The sequence below is a fragment of the Meles meles genome, chromosome 2 (genome assembly GCF_922984935.1).
Source record: "Meles meles chromosome 2, mMelMel3.1 paternal haplotype, whole genome shotgun sequence".
NCBI lineage: Eukaryota > Metazoa > Chordata > Mammalia > Carnivora > Mustelidae > Meles > Meles meles.
The window spans coordinates 123,413,901-123,441,605 of NC_060067.1; the positions used below are offsets into that span (position 1 = coordinate 123,413,901).

Here is a 27,705-nt window from a genome sequence, read left to right on the forward strand (position 1 = left end):
GTCCGTTTTTATTACCATGTTATGCTAGTCACCATATGGTACGTCATTAGTTTTTGATGTAGTGTTCCAAGATTCATTGTTTACATATAATACCCCGTGCTCCATGCAATATATGTCCCTTTATATCTCCAATTTTTATTTATTTTTTTAAGGATATATTTATTTCTATCATTGAAAATAGAAGGAGAGATCAAAAGCTTCCAGGACAAACAAAAACTGAAAGAATTTGCAAACACCAAACCAGCTCTACAGGAAATATTGAAAGGGGTCCTCTAAGCAAAGAGAGAGCCTAAAGTAGTAGATCAGAAAGGTACAGAGACAATATACAGTAACAGTCACCTTACAGGCTAATAATGGCACTAAATTCATATCTCTCAATAGTTACCCTGAATGTTAATGGGCTAAATGCCCCAATCAAAAGACACAGGGTATCAGAATGGATAAAAAAACAAAACCCATCAGTATGTTGCCTACAAGAAACTCATTTTAGACGCGAAGACACCTCCAGATTGAAAGTGAGGGGGTGGAAAACAATTTACCATGCTAATGGGCATCAGAAGAAAGCTGGGGTGGCAATCCTTATATCAGATCAATTAGATTTTAAGCCAAAGACTATAATAAGAGATGAGGAAGGACACTATATCCTACTCAAAGGGTCTGTCCAACAAGAAGATCTAACAATTTTAAATATCTATGCCCCTAACGTGGGAGCAGCCAACTATATCAGCCAATTAATAACAAAATCAAAGAAACACATCAATAATAATACAATAATAGTAGGGGACTTTAACACTCCCCTCACTGAAATGGACAGATCATCCAAGCAAAAGATCAACAAGGAAATAAAGGCCTTAAATGACACACTGGACCAGATGGACATCACAGATATATTCAGAACATTTCATCCCAAAGCAACAGAATACACATTCTTCTCTAGTGCACATGGAACCTTCTCCAGAATAGATCACATCCTGGGTCACAAATCAGGTCTCAACCGGTATCAAAAGATTAGGATTATTCCCTGCATATTTTCAGACCACAATGCTCTGAAGCTAGAACTCAATCACAAGAGGAAAGCTGGAAAGAACCCAAATACATGGAGACTAAACAGCATCCTTCTAAAGAATGAATGGGTTAACCAGGAAATTAAAGAAGAATTGAAATAATTCATGGAAACAAATGATAATGAAAACACAACAGTTCAAAATCTGTGGGACACAGCAAAGGCAGTCCTGAGAGGAAAATATATAGCGGTACAAGCCTTTCTCAAGAAACAAGAAAGGTCTCAAGTACACAACCTAACCCTACACGTAAAGGAGCTGGAGAAAGAATAAGAAAGAAACCCTAAACCCAGCAGGAGAAGAGAAATCATAAAGATCAGAGCAGAAATCAATGAAATAGAAACCAAAAAAAAATAGAAAAAAATCAATGAAACTAGGAGCTGGTTCTTTGAAAGAATCAATAAGATTGATAAACCCCTGGCCAGACTCATCAAAAAGAAAAGAGAAAGGACCCAAATCAATAAAATCATGAATGAAAGAGGAGAGATCACAACTAACACCAAAGAAATACAGACAATTATAAGAACATACTATGAGCAACTCTACGCCAACAAATTGGACAATCTGGAAGAAATGGATGCATTCCTAGAGACATATAAACTACCACAACTGAACCAGGAAGAAATAGAAAACCTGAACAGGCCCATAACCAGTAAGGAGATTGAAACAGTCATCAAAAATCTCCAAACAAACAAAAGCCCAGGGCCAGACGGCTTCCCAGGGGAATTCTACCAAACATTTAAAGAAGAACTAATTCCTATTCTCTTGAAACTGTTCCAAAAAATAGAAACGGAAGGAAAACTTCCAAACTCATTTTATGAGGCCAGCATCACCTTGATCCCAAAACCAGACAAGGATCCCACCAAAAAAGAGAACTACAGACCAATATCCTTGATGAACACAGATGCAAAAATTCTCGCCAAAATACTAGCCAATAGGATTCAACAGTACATTAAAAGGATTATTCACCACGATCAAGTGGGATTTATTCCAGGGCTGCAGGGTTGGTTCAACATCCGCAAATCAATCAATGTGAGAGAACACATTAATAAAAGAAAGAACAAGAACCATATGATACTCTCAATAGATGCTGAAAAAGCATTTGACAAAGTACAGCATCCCTTCCTGATCAAAACTCTTCAAAGTGTGGGGATAGAGGGCACATATCTCAATATTATCAAAGCCATCTATGAAAAGCCCACCGCAAATATCATTCTCAATGGAGAAAAACTGAAAGCTTTTCCGTTAAGGTCAGGAACACGGCAGGGATGTCCATTATCACCACTGCTATTCAACATAGTACTAGAAGTCCTAGCCTCAGCAATCAGACAACAAAAAGAAATTAAAGGCATCCAAATTGGTAAAGAAGAAGTCAAACTATCACTCTTCGCAGATGATATGATACTATATGTGGAAAACCCAAAAGACTCCACTCCAAAACTGCTAGAACTTGTACAGGAATTCAGTAAAGTGTCAGGATATAAAATCAATGCACAGAAATCAGTTGCATTTCTGTACACCAACAACAAGACTGAAGAAAGAGAAATTAAGGAGTCAATCCCATTTACAATTGTACCCAAAACTATAAGATACCTAGGAATAAACCTAACCAAAGAGACTAAGAATCTATACACAGAAAATTATAAAGTACTCATGAAAGAAATTGAGGAAGACACAGAAAAATGGAAAAATGTTCCATGCTCCTGGATTGGAAGAATAAATATTGTGAAAATGTCTATGCTACCTAAACCAATCTACACATTTAATGCAATCCCTATCAAAATACCATCCATTTTTTTCAAAGAAATGGAACAAATAATCCTAAAATTTATATGGAACCAGAAAAGACCTCGAATAGCCAAAGGAATATTGAAGAACAAAGCCAAAGTTGGTGGCATCACAATTCCGGACTCCAAGCTCTATTACAAAGCTGTCATCATCAAGACAGCATGGTACTGGCACAAAAACAGACACATAGATCAGTGGAACAGAATAGAGAGCCCAGAAATCGACCCTCAACTCTATGGTCAACTAATCTTCGACAAAGCAGGAAAGAATGTCCAGTGGAAAAAAGACAGCCTCTTCAATAAATGGTGCTGGGAAAATTGGACAGCCACATGCAGAAAAATGAAATTGGACCACTTCCTTACACCACACACGAAAATAGACTCCAAATGGATGAAGGACCTCAATGTGAGAAAGGAATCCATCAAAATCCTTGAGGAGAATGCAGGCAGCAACCTCTTCGACCTCAGCCGCAGCAACATCTTCCTAGGAACAACGGCAAAGGCAAGGGAAGCAAGGGCAAAAATGAACTATTGGGATTTCATCAAGATCAAAAGCTTTTGCACAGCAAAGGAAACAGTTCACAAAACCAAAAGACAACTGACAGAATGGGAGAAGATATTTGCAAACGACATATCAGATAAAGGGCTAGTATCCAAAATCTATAAGGAACTTAGCAAACTCAACACCCAAAGAACAAACAATCCAATCAAGAAATGGGCAGAGGACATGAACAGACATTTCTGCAAAGAAGACATCCAGATGGCCAACAGACACATGAAAAAGTGCTCCACGTCACTCGGCATCAGGGAAATACAAATCAAAACCACAATGAGATATCACCTCACACCAGTCAGAATGGCTAAAATTAACAAGTCAGGAAATGACAGATGCTGGAGAGGATGTGGAGAAAGGGGAACCCTCCTCCACTGTTGGTGGGAATGCAAGCTGGTGCAACCACTCTGGAAAACAGCATGGAGGTTCCTCAAAATGTTGAAAATAGAACTACCCTATGACCCAGCAATTGCACTACTGGGTATTTACCCTAAAGATACAAACATAGTGATCCGAAGGGGCACGTGTACCCGAATGTTTATAGCAGCAATGTCTACAATAGCCAGACTATGGAAAGAACCTAGATGTCCATCAACAGATGAATGGATAAAGAAGAGGTGGTATATATACACAATGGAATACTATGCAGCCATCAAAAGAAATGAAATCATGCCATTTGCGACGACGTGGATGGAACTAGAGCGTATCATGCTTAGTGAAATAAGTCAATCGGAGAAAGACAACTATCATATGATCTCCCTGATATGAGGACATGGAGAAGCAACATGGGGGGGGTAGGGGGATAGGAGAAGAGTAAATGATACAAGATGGGATTGGGAGGGAGACAAACCATAAATGACTCTTAATCTCACAAAACAAACTGGGGGTTGCTGGGGGGAGGTGGGATTGGGAGAGGGGGAGCGGGCTATGGACATTGGGGAGGGGAGGCGAACCATAAGAGACTATGGACTCTGAAAAACAACCTGAGGGTTTTGAAGGGTCAGGGGTGGGAGGTTGGGGCAACCTGAGGGTTTTGAAGGGTCAGGGGTGGGAGGTTGGGGGAACAGGTGGTGGGTAATGGGGAGGGCACGTTTTGCATGGAGCACTGGGTGTTGTGCAAAAAGAATGAATACTGTTACACTGAAAAAATAAATAAAATGAGAAAAAAAAATACAAAAAAAAAAGATATATTTATTTATTTTAGAGAGGCAGTACAAGTAGGTAGAGGGGAAAAGGGAGAGAAAGAGAATCTTAAGTAGACTCTCCACTGAGTGTGGAGCCTGATGGGCTCAATCCCAGGACCCCAAGATCATGAGCTAAGCTGAAATCAAGAAGTCAGATACTTAACTGACTGAGCCACCCAAGCTCAGTCAGTTTTTAAAATGTGTTTCCCACCTACTATACCAGATTTCTAAGTTCCACATGCAGAAGAATGAAGTCCTATGGGCTCCTATATTGCTCTCTGAGGCCATAAGCATTCCATAGCTGAACTGATGATTCATAAATATTCATTGCTTGATTTATATGTATCATGTGATATAATTGAAATGGTATATTTTGCTTAGCTCATCTTGATGAAGACAAATTTCTTTAAAATTTTTGGGAAGAGGGGCACCTGGGTGGCTCAGTGGGGTATAGCCTGTGCCTTCAGCTCAGGTCGTGATCCCAGGGTTCTGGGATCAAACCCCGTATCGGGCTCTCTGCTTGGCAGGGAGTCTGCTTCCTCCTCTCTCGCTGCCTCTCTGCCTACTTGTGATCTCTCTGTCAAATAAATAAAATCTTTAAAAGTTGTGGGAAGGAAATCTGGGATAAGAAATAGGTTTTGGTAAACATTTATTCCATCCCCATCCTATATATTCCTAGTTGTTTCAATTAGTTGATACTTATTAGATTGGCATGAACTCCCATTTGGTCCTTTTTTCTCCCCTAGATTGACTGATTGATTGATTGATTTCTGTTACACACAGAGAGAGTGTGTGGTGCATGCATGTGTGTACCAGGGAAGGGGCAGAGAGAACATCCTCAAGCAGACTCCATGTGGGGAGCCCAGGGATCCCAGGACCCTGAGATCATGACCTAAGCCAAAAGAGCCTAATCGACTAAACCATCCAGGTACACTAGTCATTTATCAATCTGTATTCTTAGTGATAGGGCAGGCATGTCTAAGGACATATAATTAATTACTGTCATCACCTAATATACATTTATTCTCTATTGGAAATATGGTTAAATTTAACACCATGGACCACTAGACTTCTCAGTACCCAATACCATGGAAATATGGGGCTATCATAAATATCTGAATCAGTGCTGTCCTACAGAAATACAATGAAAGTCATATATAAAATTTTCTACTATCTACATTGTAAAAGTAAAAAGAAACAGGTGACATTGATTTTAATTATGTATTTAAACCCAATGTATCCAAAAATGAACCACTTCAGCCTACAAACAACATTAAAAATATTAGTGAGATATTTTACATTCTTTTTACTGTCTTAAAAACCCAGTGTGTTTTTTATGCTTACAGCACATCTCAATTTGGAGGCTCAATTTTTATCAGAAATACTTGATTGGTATTAGGAATTAAGTTTAAAATTTATGGTTCAAAAAGATTTCTAGAAACCTAGTTATTTCCCCAAAGTATTTTAAATTATTTTTAATAATTACAAAAAGATGTTTTGAAACTTAGCTATAAGTTAAATAAAATCAGAAACAAATTGAAAACTCAGTTCCTGGGCGCCTGGGTGGCTCAGTGGGTTAAACCGCTGCCTTCGGCTCGGGTCATGATCTCAGGGTCCTGGGATCGAGTCCCATATCGGGCTCTCTGCTTGGCGGCGAGCCTGCTTCCCTCTCTCTCTCTGCCTGCCTCTCTGTCTACTTGTGATCTCTCTCTGTCAAATAAATAAATAAAATCTTTAAAAAAAAAAATAAGAAAGAAAGAAAACTCGGTTCCTCATTGGACTTGCACTATGGCAAATGCTCAGTATCTTGGCTACCATAGTAAACAGCACAGACCTGGACCAGTCTCTGTCTACATTTCTTCTTCAGCAACAATATAAGCCATAGGTTTCTTTGTCTTATTTTGGTTTGTACTTTGTTGTTCGATGGGACTCTCCCTGCAGAGGTAATCATGGGAGATGGTCATAGCAGCTAATGCGGGGGAAGAGCCACGCCCCGGGCCCAGTCACGGGTGCAAGCTAAGTGGGAGCTCTCTTTAACTGGAACCTTCGAGAATGCACCTTAACTTTTCATGGTTTCACATATGACCTTGAGTCATCACAATCAGCAGGAGGAAAAGAAGAAATGAAAGAGTGATAAAGGTTTTCTAGACTTCCAGGTGTTTCTCTCCCACATAAAAGCCATGTGACCTCTTAGAGGTCCCTTTCATTTTCTTAGAATGTACGTAAATGCCTCTTAGTTATACATGTCTGCATTTTTTTTTCATAAAAGGACCATAGTCAGGGGTAAACATTTTAGTAAACATTTTAAAACTTTCATGTACACAGACTCACATGAGAAATTTGTTAGAATGTAGATTCCAGGGTCCTATTTCTAAAGATTCCAATTTTTCCCTTTAGAGGAGAAAGACTCTCTTTGCTCTTTTCATTCTCTTATGGCCAGGATAGTGCATCAGGACTATGGATTTCTCCTCTTGGGGAAGTGGACTCTCGCTCCCTTAATCCTTTAGCACAAGGCTCAGCCCAGAAACATGACACAGAGTCACTCTGTTCTAAAGTGTTCTTCCTTTTCCCATTAGTAAAACTGAAAAACTCAGAATACCAAAGTAAGCAGGTCATAGAGAAAAAAAACAAAACAACCCATTTGGCTGTTTTCTGTCTAGTGTGGGGTTAAAGGAGCAAGGTTGTGTCTGCAAAACTTGAGTAAGACCTGGCCCAGATCACTAGGGTACACGCCACATGGAAATCTAGTCTGGAAAGCCAACCCAGGTATTCAAGATGGCCATTATTTTACCATGTCCTTGGTTCCCCTATGGTAGGTGTCTGGATGAGATTCAAAATGTTAGTCCCTTTGACACATTAACACTGATTCTTTGCAAACAAGTATTTTGTTTCCTCACAAAAATCTTCTTGTTCCTGTCACCAAAGAAAAGAAAACAAACTATTAGCCTGCCTCATGGCTTATGCATTTATTTTACTTGGATAAAAGGAATGCACACTTTTCATTAACCAACTTAAGAGGAAAAGGAACTCAACCATAACTGCTTCTTGTTTAGATTAGAAATTAAAAAGATGGAATAGGGATTGGAATGCTGGGGGAGACCCAAGTGTATGGCAAAGCTACGACGTATGCAGCGATTGCTCCAACAGTATAACTAAAAAACTGGGGACACGGTGTTGTGTTTCTTGATTTGGCATAGTAGAACTGCTTTTGCAAATATATATTTTTACTGCTGACAATGAATAGCAGTAGGCAACAATGCATTTTGCAGGTATATAATTATTTCAAAATGACGTCTCTCCTCCAATTAGTCTTTAAACAATCTCTGAGAAGTAAATGTTCTTTTCCAGGATTTAAGACCCACAGAAGTCATTTCTCCAAAGTTGCTCTTATGACTGACAGAGCTGAGGCATAAAACTGTATTTTTAGGCTTCACAAAAGCATACAATTTAATACCCTGATCAGGCTATTCAGAAATGGATGGGGCAGAATGAGAGGTAGTCACTAACATCTGTGACTAATAAGCTCAGCTGGGTAGGGTCTTTCCAATCTCCTTCTCTCTAACCTCCTTCCATTCATTAGTCACCAAGTTTAGTTCTTTCAACCCTTTCACATGTCTTCACTCCTTTCCTTCTTTTTAATCAGCAGTGTCCAAATTCATCCTAAACTCCTGGGCATTTACCAAAATTCTCCTAATATTGTCATCACAGCATTATTTCTCTGCACATGGGTTTACCTCTGCCTGAGATGACTTCCTTCCTTGTCCACTTCTGAACTTTAGAAAAACGACTTCATTCCTTCTTTTTCCATCCATAAATCTCATATTCATCCCTCTCTGTTTTGTAGGTTAGACCTTTCCCACAAAGAACATATTTCCACAAAAGTCACAGGGTAATATCAATTTCCCTAAAGGCTTTCAACTTGTGACAAAAATATGGGAGCTAATGTCTATAGCTAGGAGTCTGCAAAACTCACAGAATGTGAGTTTTGTGATGTGATGAACCATGGAGCACCTAAGGCTATGCTTTTTTATTATTACAACTGAACATACCCTGGAGCTGAATATGCTTGCCTTCACATTGTGGTGTGCCATTTTTATTTATCTGTTGTTGACCTTGAAACTTGCCTGATATGACATGACATATGCTTATGGTCAAAAGGTGATCAACAAATCATGCCAAAGATTACAATCTTCTCAAAAGCCAGAGGGGAGATAGATTTCTTCAAGGAAGGAGTTCTTTACTCTAGGTTATGAAAAGTAAACAAATAAACATTCCCACCATACCAAGGATTCCCATGCACAAATCAACAGTGGTTGCGATGGTCTTATTTCTGCTGCTTGGTGGCCCTGTCACTGGTGATACGCACAAGCTGGTCTTGTTTTTCATCAGCTAAGCCAGCAAGGCACATGCAACCAAAAGCCTCCTAAATTCCTGCAGACAAGGGTGATGATACCATATCAATGACTCTCTTATCTACCCACAGTAAATAAACACCTGTGGTCTCTTCCTTTTCATGGCTCCCAGTAACTTTCAACATGCACCCTCCATTAGGCAAGAAGTTACAAAAATGCTGGCATCTGTATAGAAGAAAACAGGACTTTGTAACCACTAAGTGTGACTAATGGTGGAAAATGCATTCACTAAAGAAAGAGTTCACTCTGCTATTTAAAATAAAAGATCAGAATCTCATGACAAGGATAACAGTAATCCAACTACTTCATACATTCCCCAAGGTTTAGAAGCTACCAAATCAAAATGAGATGCAAACATATATAAAATAAGCAGTACTATTAAAGGATTAAAATTGTCTTTCTCCAGCCAAGAGAAATAATGCTGACACTCACCACTTACAGCTAAGGAGCACTGAGTCGCTATCATACCTCAATCTGAGTATGAGAAGTGCTTGTAAAACCTATCATGTTATGGGGCACTAAATTCACTCACACTATTACAAATCGACATTCTGGGGCACCTGGGTGGCTCAGTGGGTTAAAGCCTCTGCCTTCCGCTCAGGTCATGATCCCGGGGTTTTGGGATCGAGCCCCACATTGGGCTCTCTGCTCAGCGGGGAGCCTGCTTCCTCCTCTCTCTCTGACTGCCTCTCTGTCTACTTGTGATCTCTGTCTGTCAAATAAATAAATAATATCTTTAAAAAAATTGACTTTCTAATAGAAGTCAATTTGCCTTCATATCTGATCATCCTAGATTAATAATAATAAGCACTCAGCTACTACTTAATTTGGGCTATTTCTCTTTTTTAGCATCTCCTATCAACCCCTCCATCCCTTCTAGCTGCCTTCCCTCTTCACTGAAACCCAGAAACAAAGCAGGGAAAGAGACTGCTATATCCTACGGTTTACAGGTCTCATCTTCTGGAAAGACAAAATGGCTTGTCCGGTGCAGTGTCTATTTTTGGTTTAGGTTGTTCCTTATCTTGAGGCTTCTCATGAAATTTCTCTATTATACTCAGAAAAACCTGGGGTGAAAAGGTCGTTTTCTATTATTTTGTTTCATTTGTGAGAGACTTAGATCAATATGGAAGATATTTGGAAATAAAAAGTAACCTTGTATCATTTATTTTTTTCCCTTAAGTTTCTATTTTCATTCCAGTATAGTTAACATACAGTGTTATAGAAGTTTCAGTTGTACAACGAAGTGATTCAACACTTCCATTCAATACTCAGTACTCATCACCAGTGCCCTTCTTAATCCCCATCACCTGTGTTACCCATTCCCCCACCCACTTCCCCTCTGGGAACCACCAGTTTGCTACAGTTAAGAATCTGTTTCTTGGCCCTGAGCTGAGAGTTCAGTCCTCGGCTCTGTCAACTATCATATGATCTCCCTGATATGAGGACATGGAGAAGCAACATGGGGGGGTAGGGGGATAGGAGAAGAATAAATGAAACAAGATGGGATTGGGAGGGAGACAAACCATAAATGACTCTTAATCTCACAAAACAAACTGGGGGTGGCTGGAGGGAGGTGGGATTGGGAGAGGGGGAGCGGGCTATGGACATTGGGGAGGGGAGGCGAACCATAAGAGACTATGGACTCTGAAAAACAACCTGAGGGTTTTGAAGGGTCAGGGGTGGGAGGTTGGGGCAACCTGAGGGTTTTGAAGGGTCAGGGGTGGGAGGTTGGGGGAACAGGTGGTGGGTAATGGGGAGGGCACGTTTTGCATGGAGCACTGGGTGTTGTGCAAAAAGAATGAATACTGTTACGCTGAAAAAATAAATAAAATGGAAGAAAATACAAAAAAAAAAAAGAATCTGTTTCTTGGATTGCCTCTCTCTTTTCTTTCCTTTGAAGCAAGAGGAAAGGGCTGTTGATGTAGGGCAGTCATCTCCTCAGCACAATTTCAAACCCACTAGAACTCATAGTGTGAAATAGCTGAAACTTCTAAGGGAACTTTAAGGTTCATTCTTCTGAAACAGCCTTAGGGACACCCAGAGGTGTTGAAGGCTGCCATCACAAGACAAAGTCCTTGGTCTGCTAGTTGGCAATGCACTCTGGCCAGGGTCTTCCTTGAACCAAGAAGCAAGCATAGAGTCATAGCCAAAGTGCAGATGAAAACCAGTGCTTCCAAGACCCCAGTAAGTACCTATTCCCACTCAGAATTCCTCTTGGGACCCTTGCCCACCACCACTGCTCTCTTCAGTCTGGTTTCCACACAGCCATGTGGGTGTGAACAGATTCCAGGAGTCCTAGTGATTTCTAGATAACATCTGAACTGAAATAGAGTCTGGTTGACTTATTAATATTAAATGAGCAAAAAAGTCACAGACCAGTAAGTGGCAGTTAATAGCAGAAGAGATAGGTTTCCATTTCTTTTTTTTGTGCCATAATTTATGAATCTGATACTTATAGTTAAAAAGAAAAAAAAATAGAAGAAATGAGAGAGAACAAAACTATTTTTTTCTTAAAGCTTCACTTTAAATGGAAGAAATGTACCATACTAACCATCAATAAACTAAAAAATAAACAATTGTAATCTAAAAAGTCATTAATTATGAGAACATTATGAACTTAAAATTAGTCTAAGAAAGCATTGTTTTATGTGATAAAGCACAAGACATTTAATATCATGCCCAATTTAGTCAAAACCTTGAAGAGAATAAAGTAAGGATAATAGGATAATTGATCAACCCAGAAGAGCAAGTCTTGTACCAACTCTTATAAATACCACTCATAAATGAAAAAATAAAAGTCAACCATGCTTGAATATCAGAAGAGTGTTAAAATAAATAAATCTATTAGGAAAAGGTAAACTGTAGTCTGCAGAAAGAAGCATTTGGGTTGGACTAAAAATATAAAGATTAAAATATCCGAGACTCCAAATTCTATCAGATGGTCTCTATGGGGAAGAATTCATTAGTAAGTTACACTGTAATGAAGAATTTTATACTATCCCGTCACACGAGTTCCATTTTGAAAAAAAAAAAAAAATTGTTTTCAAATAAGCTGTCGACTCCTAGTTAGTGGCCCCCTATTTACCATAAACAGATTGCTACACCCAGACCACAGGGGTAAGGCTACTATTGGAAGAGGAGTTGGGCTGCCAGGTTAATAACTTCCCCTAAACTGCCAAGCAAACATCCTATGGCTGAATTGTTTACTACAGTTCTTAATAAAGTCAAAAAATAATAGTACTTCCCTGCCTCTGATTAAAATCACCCACGGCACTGAATTCAGTCTTTCAGAAAGCAGGCAGATGGAGGGATTCCTATGTGAACGCATTCCAAAGAGAGTTCTCTGGGAACTTCACAATGGCATAACAGGAAGCCGCAAGGTGAAGGAACTACCAACTCAAGGAAAACCAGCTAATACCTTTGTTCCAACTCAAAACTCAGATTGAAGATAAAAATTTAACTTGGTCCATTGGAAGTAAGTTACCAGGGGCTATTGCTGCCTGTCCCCAAGTCTGTAAACACAGTCCTAATTATTCTGGTTACCATTTATAGGCCAACACTGGTATCGGAAATCAATCTCCAATCCCTTAAGCAGTCTGTTCCCTGACAACCTTGACGAACAGCAGCACCGGCACCAGCTCTAACTCAGCACGTCCCAGACTCCTAGGAAACATCACCAGCGGTTCCAATACGTTCCACCTTAACCTCACATGTGTTTTTACTTTGTCTCTTTACACCTACCCTCCCTCCCCGCCCCTTCCAGGCTCATGGTAATATGACCTTTACATATCATTTACTCTTTCTGAATTAGGTTAGCATTTCACATTAATAATACAGCTCATTAATGATACCTTGCACTAATTGCTTGGCATTTCCACCAAATAGTTCAATACAATTTTGTTTTATTTAGTGGCTCTTTCTAAGACATTAACAAAATCTTTATTCCACCAAACAAACAGAAAACAGCAGCAAAAAGTATGCCACTATTATTATTGTTATGCATTTGTTCAGAGGGTTCTTTGCTAAACAAATAAGAACTATCCCTAGTCGTTAATGTGCTATTCTTGCTTGAAAATAAATATATTAGAAGCAAAGTCCCAGAGGTAATACCACAGAGCCTCATGCAGAAGGGGTGAAGGAAGTCCAAGCATTTAGTGCATTCTCTCTTTTGAGATACAGCAGTAACCCCCCACTTCTCTGAGATGGCATGCTACACTCTTTAGAACTGCCTGCAAAGCTGCATGAGGAGGCGGGCATTGGTACCCCACAGCTCAGTGGCACAAAGGTCTCACTTGCTCCCACGGAAAAGTCCGTCTCAAGCAGCTGAGCCAAGGGCTACCCAGCCAGCTTGCTCTATTTGTCCTCCCCTGTTTCCGAAGGAGTCCTTCAGAGCCTTCAAGCCCCGGTCACAGACTCACATCAGGGAAGCTAAGGATACTCCCTGGAATGTTCCACAAATTAAACAGTAGAGGATGAAACCGCAAACAGAGAGATAATAAAAGCAAGGCACAGAAAGAAGGCTCCCTGTTTCTCAGCTTTACACAGCAGTTGCCCTGAGCTGAAGCCTCTTCTCCAGCTCCCCCACCCCATTTTCTCACTTTCTGTGATTATCTGAGTCCGTAAGGCAGCACTTAAAGAGATTAACCAGTTTTTTGTTAATTATTGGTTTTATTTGCTGCATGAAATCCTTTAGCTATATAATATCATCAGGCTTGCTGATGTCATTGTTCCTCAAAAATATGAACAGCATAATGTAAGAGAAGAATGTGCAATTGTAGTGTGGTTTGAGGACTGAATTGAATGAGACTCTACCGTGTGTTGAGAACATTCATATTAAATGGGTTCAATGTAATTAATATCATTACAAAGAATTGTGGTTTTTTTTTTAAAGATTTTATTTATTTATTTGACAGACAGAGATGAGTAGGGAGAGCAGCAGGCAGAGAGAGAGAGGGAAGCAGGCTCCCTGCTGAGCAGAGAGCCCGATGTGGGGCTCGATCCCAGGACCCTGGGATCATGACCTGAGCTGGAGGCAGAGGCTTAACCCACTGAGCCACCCAGGCACCCTGGTTTTAAAATTTAACCAAAACCAGAAAATATTATAAGTTACACCTTGATTTTAATGTGCTATATTTTTCAGCCCCCCTTAGGGGTGAATCTTGGCTCAGTAAAAATGCTTTTTAAAATTGGAATTACATATTCACTTGTTCTTTTCTCAGCCACAATTCCACACCTGAACAACTGAACACCAAAAATCATGAGTGACTTTTCTCAATTTTGCCGGATGTTATTTAACTAGTCCCTTTCTTCTTGCAGAACACAGGAAGTAATTCACTACATGCATTGGCTGCCTTAGGCTAGCATTTGTAGCTAGTTGTCTCAGAGAACTCAAGGTGAGGAGGGCCTCTGGAGAATAGGGCACTGGGGTAGGGAATCTGGTCCCCAAAACCCAACAGCCTCATCTGTGTTGTCCTGACTCTGTAAACTTTTTCTTTTCTTTTCTTTTTTTAATTTTATTTCTTTGACAGAGAGAGAGAGAGAGAACACAAGCAGGCAGAGGAGCAAGTAGAGGGAGAGGGAGAAGTGGGCTCCCCAATGAGCAAGGAGCCTGATGTGGGGCTCAATGCCAGGACCGTGGGATCATGACTGGAGCTTAAGGCAGCCACTTAACCAACTGAGCCACCCAGGTGTCCCTGACTCTATCTTCTGAGGCAAACCCCAAATCACCTACATCACTTTAAACTCATTTTCTATATCAAATTGAGGTAGAATAGTTATAGCTGTTTGCTAAGTGGGGTTTTGTTCTGATGTCCAAAAAATTCATTCCAAGGGGAATGTAACATGTAACTTTTCTTAATCCTGGAGGTCTAGCATGGATAATGAACATGGAAAATTACACATTTCAACTTCACTTCCCTTTCCCCCTTCTCCTATAGGTATTAAGTCCCAGATTGACAAAAGAAAGGAAAAGCAGGGGTTCCCTTTCACTCCTGGAAAATAACAAGTTGGCTTCGGTTTGCTCGACAACAGTTTTATCCATCCAACTCCTTCTCTATTCACAGTGTCTAAGAGCTGAAAATAAAGCATTAGTTTAAAAGTATACAGATAACATTAACATGCCATGGACTTGACAAGTGCAAGAAGATTAAAAAGATGAAATAATTTTAATAAACTGATCCTGTGATTTAAAGGATTCCAAAGCAAAGTTCACATCAAATTTGAAAACATTACCAACGTTCTGGAGGTTGCCCTTGGATGAGTCACTCTTGCTAAATGGATTCCATCCTTAACCTGACCTGGAATATGGCAAGGCCCACCCAAGCACTGGAGCTGCCAGAGGGTGAGTAAGAAGTGCTTGTGTCATGCATCGTCATGTACAGAATTGTTAGGCAGGTGGTATTTCTCATCATGAAGAATCAGATCTATGCCTTTATTGCCTTCATCAGAACATTTATTTGGACCCAAGAAATGTCTGCTTATATTGAATGGAAACTTCTATAAGGTATTTCATTAAAAATATGGCTGTCATGAGGAAACTAGCAACTTCATACTCAAAGCAACTATTCCTAGTATGTTTTCAAGTTATATTTGCACACCATACTAACAAAGCTGGGCTTTCTCACTGCTTTTCTTACTGCATAGTCAATATATAGTGCAGGGAGCTGGAGGCTATTCTCTCCCAAGCATCATAAACACCAGTTGTCATCCAAGAATAGATATTGTTTGCATTTGTGGTATTGAACCCACAGAAAGTATACAACTTCACTTCCAATTTCCCAAATGATTTCATAAAATAATGGAGTTAAAGCTGAATCCTTTAACTTATTTGCTAGTTCCTAATGGGAATGTTCTTGCCATTCTGGGAGGAAAGCTTCTTTGTAGTGAGGGATTGGCCCACACATTACAAGGTGTATGGCACTTTTGACCCCTGGGCACTAAATACCAGTTCACCCCATCTTTGGGATGACTGAGAACACCCTCAGACATTCTCAAATGCCACCTGGTGAGTGGTATCACCTATGCCCCCAACCCCACAGCTGATGAAAACTAACTCCTTAGTATATGAAATGTGTCAAGGTCAAGGTCAAGCTAAATTTTGTCAAGTAATCAATCTGTAAGGCTTCCAGATCCTCACTCCTCCATAAAGTCAAACATATTTTTAAGCCCTGCCAATGTAGACATGTAGCCATATTCTTACCAAAATTGCTCAAAAGGAACACATGACCATTTAGCAACAGAAACTTCTTCAGGGCTGGATCAACCTTAGAAAGTATTTATTACAGGGGCACCTGGGTGGCTCAGTGGTTTAAGCTGCTGCCTTCGGCTCAGGTCATGATCTCAGGGTCCTGGGATCAAGTCCCACATCGGGCTCTCTGCTCAGCGGTGAGCCTGCTTCCCTCTCTCTCTCTCTGCCTGCCTCTCTGCCTACTTATGATCTCTCTCTGTCAAATAAATAAATAAAATCTTTAAAAAAAAAAAAAGAAAGTATTTATTACAAGCCCTTTATTTTACGGAGAAGGAGACTAAAGTCCAGAAAAACGACGTGATTTGCCTGAGTTCAAAGATGCTAATTACTACCAGAAGCAGGATCCAACCCACAGTCTCCTCCCTTTCTTCCACTTCCACTCCTCTCCAATCACAGAATGCAAAGCAGGACAGGATCTTTGGAAATACCTCTCAAGCCACTGTTAAACATGAAATTTCACCTGTGGTGAGCCAGAAAGGAAACTTTCATTTTTCCTGACACTTTTGTCCTGAAAAATATTTTCACACATCACTAAACACTTAAAATGTTAATAGATACCCACTGAAAAGCTACTTTTAAAAAAACCAAGGGAAAACAATTTTTTAAATGAATTTTAAAAATCCAAAGGGATGGGTGCCTGGGTGGCTCAGTGGGTTAAGCCGCTGCCTTCGATTCAGGTCATGATCTCGGGGGTCCTGGGATGGAGTCCCTCATCGGGCTCTCTGCTCAGCAGGGAGCCTGCTTCCCTCTCTCTCTGCCTGCCTCTCTGTGTACTTGTGATCTCTGTCTGTCAAATAAATAAATAAAATCTTTAAAAAAAAATCCAAAGGGATATTTGTTTTTTCAGAAGCTTTTATTTATTTATTTCAGAACGAGAGCAAGAGGAAGAGACAGAGAGAGCACAAGTGGCAGGGAGGGTCAGAGGGCAAGGGAGCAGCAGGCTCCCTACTGAGCAGGGAGCCCTATAGGAGGCTGGATCCCAGGACTCCTGGATCATGACCTGAGGCAAAGGCAGACACTTAACTGACTGAGCCATTCAGGAGCTCTCCCTCTTTTTTTTTTTATGTCAGAGAAAGTCCTCAAGTCTTTTCTAGTGAATTTGGATGCTTCAAAGAGTATATTTTTAAGTCTTAGAGCAAACACACCCTCCGACTAAAAACCAAATACAACAATAAATTACATTAAACACCATAATGAAGAAAGACCAGTCAATGCAATAGCATCCACTCTCTCTTAACAGTTTTCTGTCATACAATATATAAATATCTTAAACATCTTCACTGTTTCCTTAGAGGGGGAAAATATTCCAGGATAAAAATTGATATCACTTTCATTTTTGCCAAAAGGGTTTTTTTATCATCAGTATTAGTTTTACATTAAGTAGATTATCAATGTCTTCTCATTTGTATGTGCTTTTCAAAATAAATATCTCCATTAGTAAAATATTGAGTGCAGTTTTATGAGTTCTTAATTTAATTCCTAATTTTGCAGCTGTTAGGCATCTGGAGTACTATCATTAAAATGGTTCAAATTAACACAACCTAGATATTTAGGGCTCAGGGCTACTTACAAAGAATTTTAACTTTTAATCTTATAGGGCTAGAAGAAAGCACAGGATCTATGGGACTTACACACCTGTGCTGTGAGCAGGCAGCGTAGAAAAAATTGGGGAAACAGGTACAGAAAACAACTCACACAGCACAAGCTGGCATTCTGCAGAAAATTTAAATCCTTAGTCAATATAATACAACATGTGCTCTTAATTAGTCTTAAATAATTTACATATAGCCTTACCTAATTTTTTCATGAATTCCAAATACCATTTTTGAATACATAATTGTCCTTAATCACCTGGAGGGCTTGTTCAAACATACATGAATGGGCGCAGGTGGGGCTCAGTAATTTGCATTTCTAACAAGTTCCTGGTGAAACTGGACCAGACTTTGAAAAATGTTACTTTAAATTATTTTTTAAAATACCTTTTTTTGACAGTTAATAATCAGAAATATATTCTTTTTTCATTTTTACCCAATGTGTAAGATGCACGTATACACAAAACGGACATTAAAACGTACGATACAATTCTTCCTTTTACTATATATCACGAATCCTGATTTTTTTCCATTCCATTCCATCCTTTTCTATTCCTTTTCATTTAAAAAGAATTTAATTTCATGAATACTGATCGATCAAGAACCTCTGCTTGAAAAATACTGCTCAAGAGTCCCGTGTTCATCATTTAATTTAATAATAATAACTGTTAACATGCATTGATATCAGTTGCCAGATACCTTTCTAGTCTCTTTAAAAGCATTGCTCACTTGATAAAAAACCATGATAACGTTTTGAAATGGGTATTATTAAATGCCCATATTCACAGAGAGGAAATCTGGTTCAAGAAGATTAACACAACTTGCCCAAGGTCACAAGGTTTGTGCACATCAGAGCCATGTTGGAACAGAGGCCTAATTCTAGAGCAAATGACAAAGATTGTTGCCTTAGAGTGAGATGTTTCAGTTTTGAATCCCAGATCTACTACTTAGCTGTGTGATTTTGGTAAAAGTTATTAAGCCTCTCCAAGTTTCAGTTTTCCCATCTATAAAAGAGAGATAATAATAGGGCCTGCCCACATGGCAGCTGTGAGGATTAAAAGGGATGATGACCCATGACAAGGGTTTGGCATAATTAAGCACATAGTAATTGTTATCTATTATTATTCAATAATTGTTATCTATTATTAGACAGACACCAAATGCTCAGTTGCCACACCATACACGGCCTCCCTTCCATTAGCGTCTAGTTCCCAGTGTTGTCTCTGGATTTGCTCTTTCTCTTACGTCCTTGCCTTCTGAGGTATCAGGTTATCCTATGACCTTACTATGTTCCTTCTCCCATCCATCCTTTCTGGCAGTTCCATCTGTTGTGTAGAAGTTCTCAGAACACCTCAACCAGACAATTCCTTGTGGCTTTTGCCTGTCTTTAGGGACCAAAAACCAATGCTCCACCATGGAATCTGCCAACTTGAACCTAAACCCAAAGATACAGAAAAGTTATTCCATGATGAAATTGTAAGTTGTTACCAAAAGATGAAGTCATTAATCAGCACATCACAATTGTGAGAAGGCGGAGGCCTTTTGTATACCCCATAGATGCCTTTATATAAAAATCATCAACACTGCATTGACTATTTTATAGTAACAATTAAACCATAATGGGATTTGGATACCAAATGAAACTATGAAGGTGGTACTCATGTAGATAAATTCTAGGTTTATGAAACATAGTACACCAAGATAACATCAGGCTCTCTCGACTTCTCTGGCTCATCTTTTCTTGCTACAAGTTCCTTCATATGAGACATTTTTAAACCATTGTGTGGGAAACAATGATACAATCAAAGATGACCCCTCAAGAAGGATGGAGAGGTCCTTTTTGTGTCTTGCAAAGAGGAGTAAGATGCATTTCAACAATTCTTATAGTGAATGTCCTTCCTTGAGAAAGACTGGCGTGGGAATCACTTCCTTTGTTGCTCATTTCACTTTTGTGAGACCAGTGAGTACTACCACCAACTCAACTTTTCTCCCCTTCATAGTTGCTCCCTCCAGAAAAATCACCCTCTCCTGCTACATTTCAGCTTTCCTAAGTTGGGTCTCTAGCCCTCAGACCACTGACCACTTGCACCTTCCCCTTCCTCCACCTTCACCTCTTGGTCACAGAGTTCCTGAGGTATATGTCCTATATACGGGAATTAAGTCATGGGGACAGATAACTGAAACCTTATAGATCATACCTTTCCTATTTACTTCTCACCAGAAAATTCTCTGATCAGGCTGATCACTACAGATTGATTCAGTTAACAGTCTGAGGTTGCTAGAGTCTCTTTTCTCATAGGACAACCTTTGTAGTGGTAACCAACCGCAAGGGTCCCAAATCAGCACACGAATACTGTCACCTGAAAGAGCCATAAGAAAGTTCCCAAGCCAGTTCATGTTGAGACCAGGGTCTGTACTGTACATCAAACTTCCAAAACACACAGATTTTTATGACTTTAAAATTAATAATTGAAGAGAAGAAGACCAGAGGGAGCTAATATAGTAAAAATATCAAGCTATCCAGACTTAGGCAGACACGATTTTTGTTCTTGACTCTCTATCGCTTCTAAGTTACCTTTGGTGAGTTTCTTTATCTCTCCAAGTCTAAACATTCTAATGTAATGGGAGTAATAATATCTGAATTAGAAAGAACAGATATTATTGCTGGAATTACTCATGACTTCTAACTACTTCAAGAATTACAAGTCATATATGTAAATGAAATCTCATGGAGTACTTAATAGGTACTTAATTCATTAGAGTGACTATCATTATGAGAGTCTGTGAGACTCAAAGAAAGAAAAAAAAAACTTTCAAGACAAAATGAAAGTTATTTTCATCCCACCAGGAAACTTGAAAAATTACTTTGTTTTCTGAAAACTCAATGTGATGGGCAGAAAACAGCCTGAATTATGGGGCTAAGTCTCAATTTACTGACAGATTTCATCTGTAACAAAAAGAAAGTTTTCTGTTTCTCAGAAATATCCCCAAGGGAAAACTTGGTATTCATTTGTGATACATGTATTGAAAAAAAATACCCATGTTTGATCTTAAATATCTATTTTCAAAATTATTCAGACATGACTCCTTAGGTTTTCAAGAAATGTAACATTTAGGGTGAGTTTATTTTATCCATCAGAGATTATAAAAACAGTACTTCAAATGTTTCTAGGAACCTCCAAAAAAAAAAAAAAAACCTGCAAAAATTGTTGGCTCTAAAATACTAAACTGAAGTTACAAGATAGAGATTTATAAATATTTTAAAAGTCTTTTTTTAAGATTTTTATTTATTTATTTGACAGAGATTGCAAGTAGGCAGAGAGGCAGGCAGAGAGAGAGGAAGGGAAGCAGACTCCCTGCTGAGCAGAGAGCCCGATGCGGGGCTCAATCCCAGGACCCTGAGATCATGACCCGAGCTGAAGGCAGAGGCTTTAACCTACTGAGCCACCCAGGTGCCCCGAGATTTATAAATATTTAACCACATGTCTAAAAAGAGTAAAAAATATACAAAATGAAGGTAATTCAATCTATTTCCATAATGGATTTGAGTTAACTTAGTTAAAGGGTATCAAATGATAGGTGCATAAAAGGATGCGAACTGTGTCATAAGAAGACCTTGACCAACGGACAGCTAAGGCATCAGATTTAGTTCTGAGCTTCTTGAGTGACGGGCCAAACGGGGAAACATGGTGATTTTTTAGTCTCTTTTCTTCTAACAAAGGAAACAAGTCAATCAGAAGAGGCACACTTTTTAAAGCAGTAAAAGCAAAAATGAATTTATAGAGATCTTCACGTAAGAAATATTGAAATACGTAACAAAAAAGTCACAATATTTTCCATGCATCCTATCTCTTTTATGTTGGCTCAGTAAAATCTAGGGTACTGCATTAGAGCACGGTTTGATAAAGACAACATAACAAAAATGTGTTGTCAATGAATGGGATAGGTAAGCTTCTGGTCATAGGATTTGATAAAAACAGCATGGAAGATTTAGAAAACTGAGTAGACTCTTACTCTTAAATATCAACGCTTGTTCTTCCACTCTTCTAAGAGATGCTACATCAGGAACAACTTGAGCTTGGGGTCCCCCGCTGGTGACTAAAATACAAGTACGATGCGTCCTTGATTGAAAAATTATCTTTGTGCCAAATGGTAGAAGCACACAAGTGCCAGAGCCATCACTGCTCTGAAAATGAAATGAAGCCCCTTTGTATTTCGGTTCAAATGGAGAGCAACCCCCTTCTTTAGATCAGGCAGCAGAAATAACCATAGAGTAAGAACAGTTTTTTTCCAGAAGAATCTTTGGGTTTGGTCTAAGTGCCCAAATGAGATGAAAAGAAAATCTATATAATAAAAAATCAGTAACATGAGAAAAGATGTCCCTCTGAATTTCCTCCTCTCCATCCACCTCCGCATTCTCCTTTAATTAAATCCAACTTCCTTCAAGCACTAGCACTCAAGAAAATTATTAAATAGCCAAAATTAGTATTCCTATTTTGTTTGATTAATTAAAATGATTGCCCATCCACAGGCAGCAGAATCTCTAAATTTAACTCCATTATTACTCCTCACAGATAAACTCAGGACCTCCCACTGGGATTTGATAGATTACAGATTGTATAGTATAATATAAAAAACAATTGTGAAAAATGTGTATCCATTAGAACTATTTCTATTAAACTCAAGTGTACCTTTTATTTTTTTCAAAAGAAAAGCTGATTCTATTTTTTGTTTTGCTTTGCTTTCACTTTATCATTTCAAAAGCACAAATTTCATCTATTATAGGAATTAAATAGACATGTGTGGGTTGGTCTAGAAAGCAAATTATATTGTGTAGCATTGTTACTTACGGAAAATGAAATCTTGAGTCCAAATGGGTATTTTTCAAATGGGACCTTTGGGGAAAAAACTCTGTGCATAAATTGGAGTCCACCAGTACTTTATTCATTCATCACTTTGCCCATTTATTAAGGAAACATTAACATGTATCTACTATATGTTTCAGACACTGGACTGGGCACAAGGATGCAGGTAGGTCCTCCACCACCGATGTGACTGGTAAGGAACTCACTATATTTGGATGGTGATAATATTTTAATAAAAATTTTTCAAAATAATTACTCAACATAAGTTCAAAGCACCATGGAACAGACAAGTTGAAATGATTTCTCTTTCCTGCATAGAATTGGGTAAATTCTCCCAGAGAAAGTTCCAGTTGAAGTGGACCACCAAGAATCAAGTGGGACTTTCCAGGCAAAGGGAATTCCTGGAGAATGTAATCCATGAGCAAAAAATCAGAAGGGAGAACAATGAGGAGCTCTTGGGCAGGAAGAAGAAGCTAAGAAGGAAAGGCTTTGAAAAGCTTTTAGTCACTCTACTAAAGAGTTTAACGTTACTGCTGTAGAATAATTGGGATCCCGGGATCCATCAAAGGTTTTGGAACAAGAGATTGACACAACTAGATCTGTCCTGTGTAAAGATTATTGTAGCAATGCCATGGTTGGGTGTAGATGCTGCTTAAAACACACATGTGCACAATAACCTCTGAAAACTGAACATTCCTTGAATCTCATCAGAACAACCCCCACCTCACTTCCAAATGTGCTTCTACTTAGCCACTGACACCACCATCATCTTACAAAGCTTGAGTTCAAGTAGCAAAGACAAGATGGGTCACCATTTCAAGATTCAGTCTGAGGCTTGAACTCTTCACATGAAGAGCATTAACTTCATGGCAAAGTTGAGGATTTACAATTTTATTTTTAAATACCCTTCTCCAAATCTCAGGGGCTTTTTTTTCCCTCAGGAAAATGTGACCATTGTGGAATGGACGCCTTTATCATCAACCTCCTCCAAACCCAAGTATGACTAACTGAGGGGCTGTGCCTTCCATGGGCCTCCAAGCCAAGGCTCTATCCACCTCCTCCATCTTGTTTTTCCGAAGCGCTCACAAAGAAAATTGACACGTAGCAGAAAGAAGCGATCAACATTACATAAGCTCAACTCACCAGGAAACAGCCCTTTACTACCAGCCAGAAAATACCATAGGAAAATAACTACAGGTAATAAGATGATCCTAGCCCTTCGAGCACTGAAAACAGAAATAAAATGCATAGCCTAGATTTTGAAGCAGTTCTGCCGGCTCTTAGTCCTATGAAACCAACCCAGACACTAATCAAGCCAGAAAGAAAACAGACTTGAATGGGCCAGAAGGTCACAACAAAACTACTAAGGCACTGTTGGTAAACACCAACTCGGCTTTGGCCAAGGCAGCAAAGTAATCAGACTCAAAACACTTATCACCACCTGTTGCACATTCTTTACCCTTCCTGCCCTTTCCCTTACCCCCACCCTCCATCCTAGAGAGTCTAAGATCACACAGTAAATAAAGCCCTGATCAGTAAAAATTCTCAGAGCTTTGCCATAACTATACCAAGCGAAACGTGAAAGGATCTCACTGGAGATTTAAGTCCAGAACACTTTTTCTTTTATACTTAAAGCCTATACTCTTGTCTGGAAGAGTTCCCCGCTATTTCTCCTTCAGTGATTTTTTTTCTTGAGAACTTAGATTTTCTTTACTTACTGTCAGGTTGTATTTTCAAAATGATTCAAATTCACCAGAACACACAGCACAAAAGAATATTACTCAGAAACCATCCATCTCTCAATCCCAAATCCATGAGATTAAGTAATATAACAAAATAATACAGTTGAAAGCCAAGAACAGAGTGAGTTTCAACAGCCTTTCAGATGTAGGAAAAAAAATGACCAATTCTCCTTTTTTATCACACTAGTTGTGTATTCTTTACACATAACTCAAACTAAATTCCACATCTGAAAAACTTATAGTTTATCTCTTATTCCCACTTACAGGTCTTCCCCCTAAGAACGTAGCTCCTTTAAGTGGAAAGAAAATGTTATTTATTTTCAAGTTTTGCCAATAATTCAGTCCCCCAAGATGTCTAAGGTGAATTCTCTGACAATTCAGTAATGGATCTAAAGAACAGATTCCTTGACTCTTCTTACCTAAAGATCAGGCACTCAAGAAAGACAAAAAGGGAATTGTATTATTGGGCTCCCTTAGAAGTTGAAATGTCCCCAGAGAAGAGGAAGCATTAAGAAATTTAAAAGGGAGAGTGAGATCTTAATGAGTCTGATGTGGCTTTATACTTGTTTTCTGTTTTTTTCTATTGTATTAATTCTCTGTGTTTTATGATGCCCAGCTTAATACCAACATCCATTCTTGCCCTTAAGGGTTGGTTTTGAGTTCTAATTAGAATCAGGGGACAGATTGTTTGTATTTAATCTGTCTGTCCATCTTCTTCTCAGTAATTGAATAAAGCTCTTAACTGTACTGTAAATATCCCCAGAATTCAATTAATTTGTCTTCCTTCGTAGACCCAGCAACACACATTGTTTTATTTATGCATAAGCAAACCCCTTACAACTTTTTTAATTTCAAATACCTAGCATGACTTATCTATTTCCTCTTTTTAGAAAGAGATGAAATGATGATGTCTTGCTAAGGTTAAAAAAAAAGAGTAACAAAAACTATGATGGAAACACAACTAGTCTGGAGATTATCTTTTAATTCAAATGAATTAAATAGAAATAGACTACATATAGGGAGTTTGGGTTCCCTATTACTAGTTGATATTGAAAACCTAATATCTCTAAGAAATATTACTCGATGAGTAATATCTCCCCTTCAATTTTGGGACTTATAAAAGAAATATAGTCCATGCTCTATTTTTAATGACAACATATTACCTATTTATACTGAAGAGAGGATGGATAATGTCTTCAAAAAGTTATTTTTTTTAAATCTAAACAAAATCTTTTGGGTGGCTTAAAATTCACCAAAGATTCCCTATTATTTTACATTGGCGCTAGAAAAGTTCATTATTAAAATCTACCTCTGTGTGCCTCTCATCTAGGAAACTCTCATAAGACACTAGCAGAAACAGAGAGGGGGGGTGGGGTGGACGGCTGGATGGAGAAGGAAGGATGGATAGTAAGGGAGCTGAACCGCACCATTTTTATTAATTCCATCTATGTTTACGGCCAGAAACACACACCACCAGCTTACGCCTTTTCTTCCTTTTAAAAATAAAAACATTGTTCCCAACATCCACACAAGCGTGCGCGCGCGCGCACACAAACACACACACACACACTGCACCAGCTCCGGATTCCGGGCGATCCCTCCTCGCCCCCAGCAGCTCCCTTCCCTGTGTCCGGCAGCTGTGCCTGCAGCCCCCAGCACTCCCGGGTCACACCTCAGCCTCCCGCAGTGGCCCCGGAGCACACCACCGCATAGCGTCACCTACCTTGCTCGGAGCACACGACAGACGCGAACATCGGCTGCTCCAAAGAGAAAGGCTCCCAGGACAAGCCAAAGGAATAGGAGAAGAAAAAGGGAGGAGGGTCGGCTACTTTACTTCCCACAACAAGGGGAAGTGTAGCGCCCCATGCACTTGGTGGCTCCGCAGCTGTGGCTTCGGAGGAAATGCTCAGCGTCCGACAGAGCCGTGGCTGGGGTGGAAAGTTGTGGGTGTTTCCCCCCACCACCGCCCACGCCTCGAGCCTCTGCTGTCCCCGCCCGCAGTCCTGACAGCTCCCCGGCCTTGGAGACCCTCCGGAGCCCGCCGGTTTCCCCTGGAGCTGGGCTGAGTTGCCACATGCACTTGAGAAATCCTAGCAGTTGCGCAAAGAGTCCCAGAAGTTAGAAAGAGTGATTGTGTGTGAATGTGTAAATATACAGTACAAGAGGCTGGAACAACTGAGCGGGGCCAGCCCTCAGACGCAGCCCAGGGTTTCGGATTTCATTTGGCAACTGGCAGCTTCAGAAGATTCGAGCGGCACTCCGGGGGGAGGCCGGGAGGAGCCGAGTACTGGCCCTGCGTCTCACCGCTACGTTATCTCGGAGTGACAGAGCTGGCCCCCGCTACCCCGCCACCAGACAGAGGCTCCCCGCCTCTGTCCCTCCGCAGCTGACATTGCTCGTTGCATTACCTGTGTACCATAGATAACCATCGGTCACAAATCTGGGGCTCTGGGTGCAGAGAAGCGTGGAAAATACATGTCTCCTGCCCTCCAGGAGCTCCGCATTTCTTTGGCCAACCCCCCCACACAGGTTTTACTTGCTTCCCTCTGTTCTTTCTGTAAAATCTTATTTCTCCTATCAGAATTACCTGGGTCATTAAACCTGCATTCCTAGAAATGATTATTTAGATGGATGCCTCAGTTAGATCCTTAGAGAAATGCAAAACACACTTACCTCTTATCCTGGTTTAAGAGCTCTCAGAATTGCACAGTGCGAAAGAAGGGACAGAGTAGTAAAATTTTTGCTGATCCAACCTCCTCTCCACCACCACCAAAAATGCCTATTTCATATCTACATCTTACAAATCAGTTACCTGGAGGGCTAGCTCAATTACTTCAAATGGCTTTGTAAAGATCTCTGGTTTGGAGTGATTAAAAATCATCACTACATTTCTTTAAGACCCAAAATGAGAGTCTTCTCATTAGGAATTTCCAATGATATGGAAGAAGAGCACACATGCAAATTTAGAAACAACAAAAATAAAAGTCTATGCAGACACCTATTTTTTTTTCTTTTATCTAGTATCTTCTTTCTTGGAGTCTTTCTTCTTGGTGATCTGCCCCATCCCAACCTGATGCCCACTAAAAAAAACGATTTTCTGGCTTAGAGAATTCTCAACCCTTTAATGAATCAAATTAACATCTGCAAGGAGAAACAAAACCTCTCTTTTGGCATTTTCTTTTTTAAAATGTGCATGGAATCCCTAACCAAAAGCAGTGTAGCTTATTTTCTAATTGGTAGGAATACATGACCTTTATCAACCC

At 39.6% G+C, this 27,705-nt stretch overlaps 1 protein-coding gene across 1 annotated transcript in view; it reads right to left on the minus strand.

The window, feature by feature from the left end:
* Positions 1–26,503, minus strand: part of ARHGAP24 (Rho GTPase activating protein 24) — a 534,495-nt gene extending 507,992 nt beyond the window's left edge. The window contains exon 1 of the mRNA XM_045998038.1: positions 26,166–26,503. Within this exon, the coding sequence (XP_045853994.1) occupies positions 26,166–26,196 (31 nt within the window). The 5' untranslated portion in view covers positions 26,197–26,503. The remainder of the gene's footprint in view (positions 1–26,165) is intronic.
* Between the last annotated feature and the right edge of the window lie 1,202 nt (positions 26,504–27,705).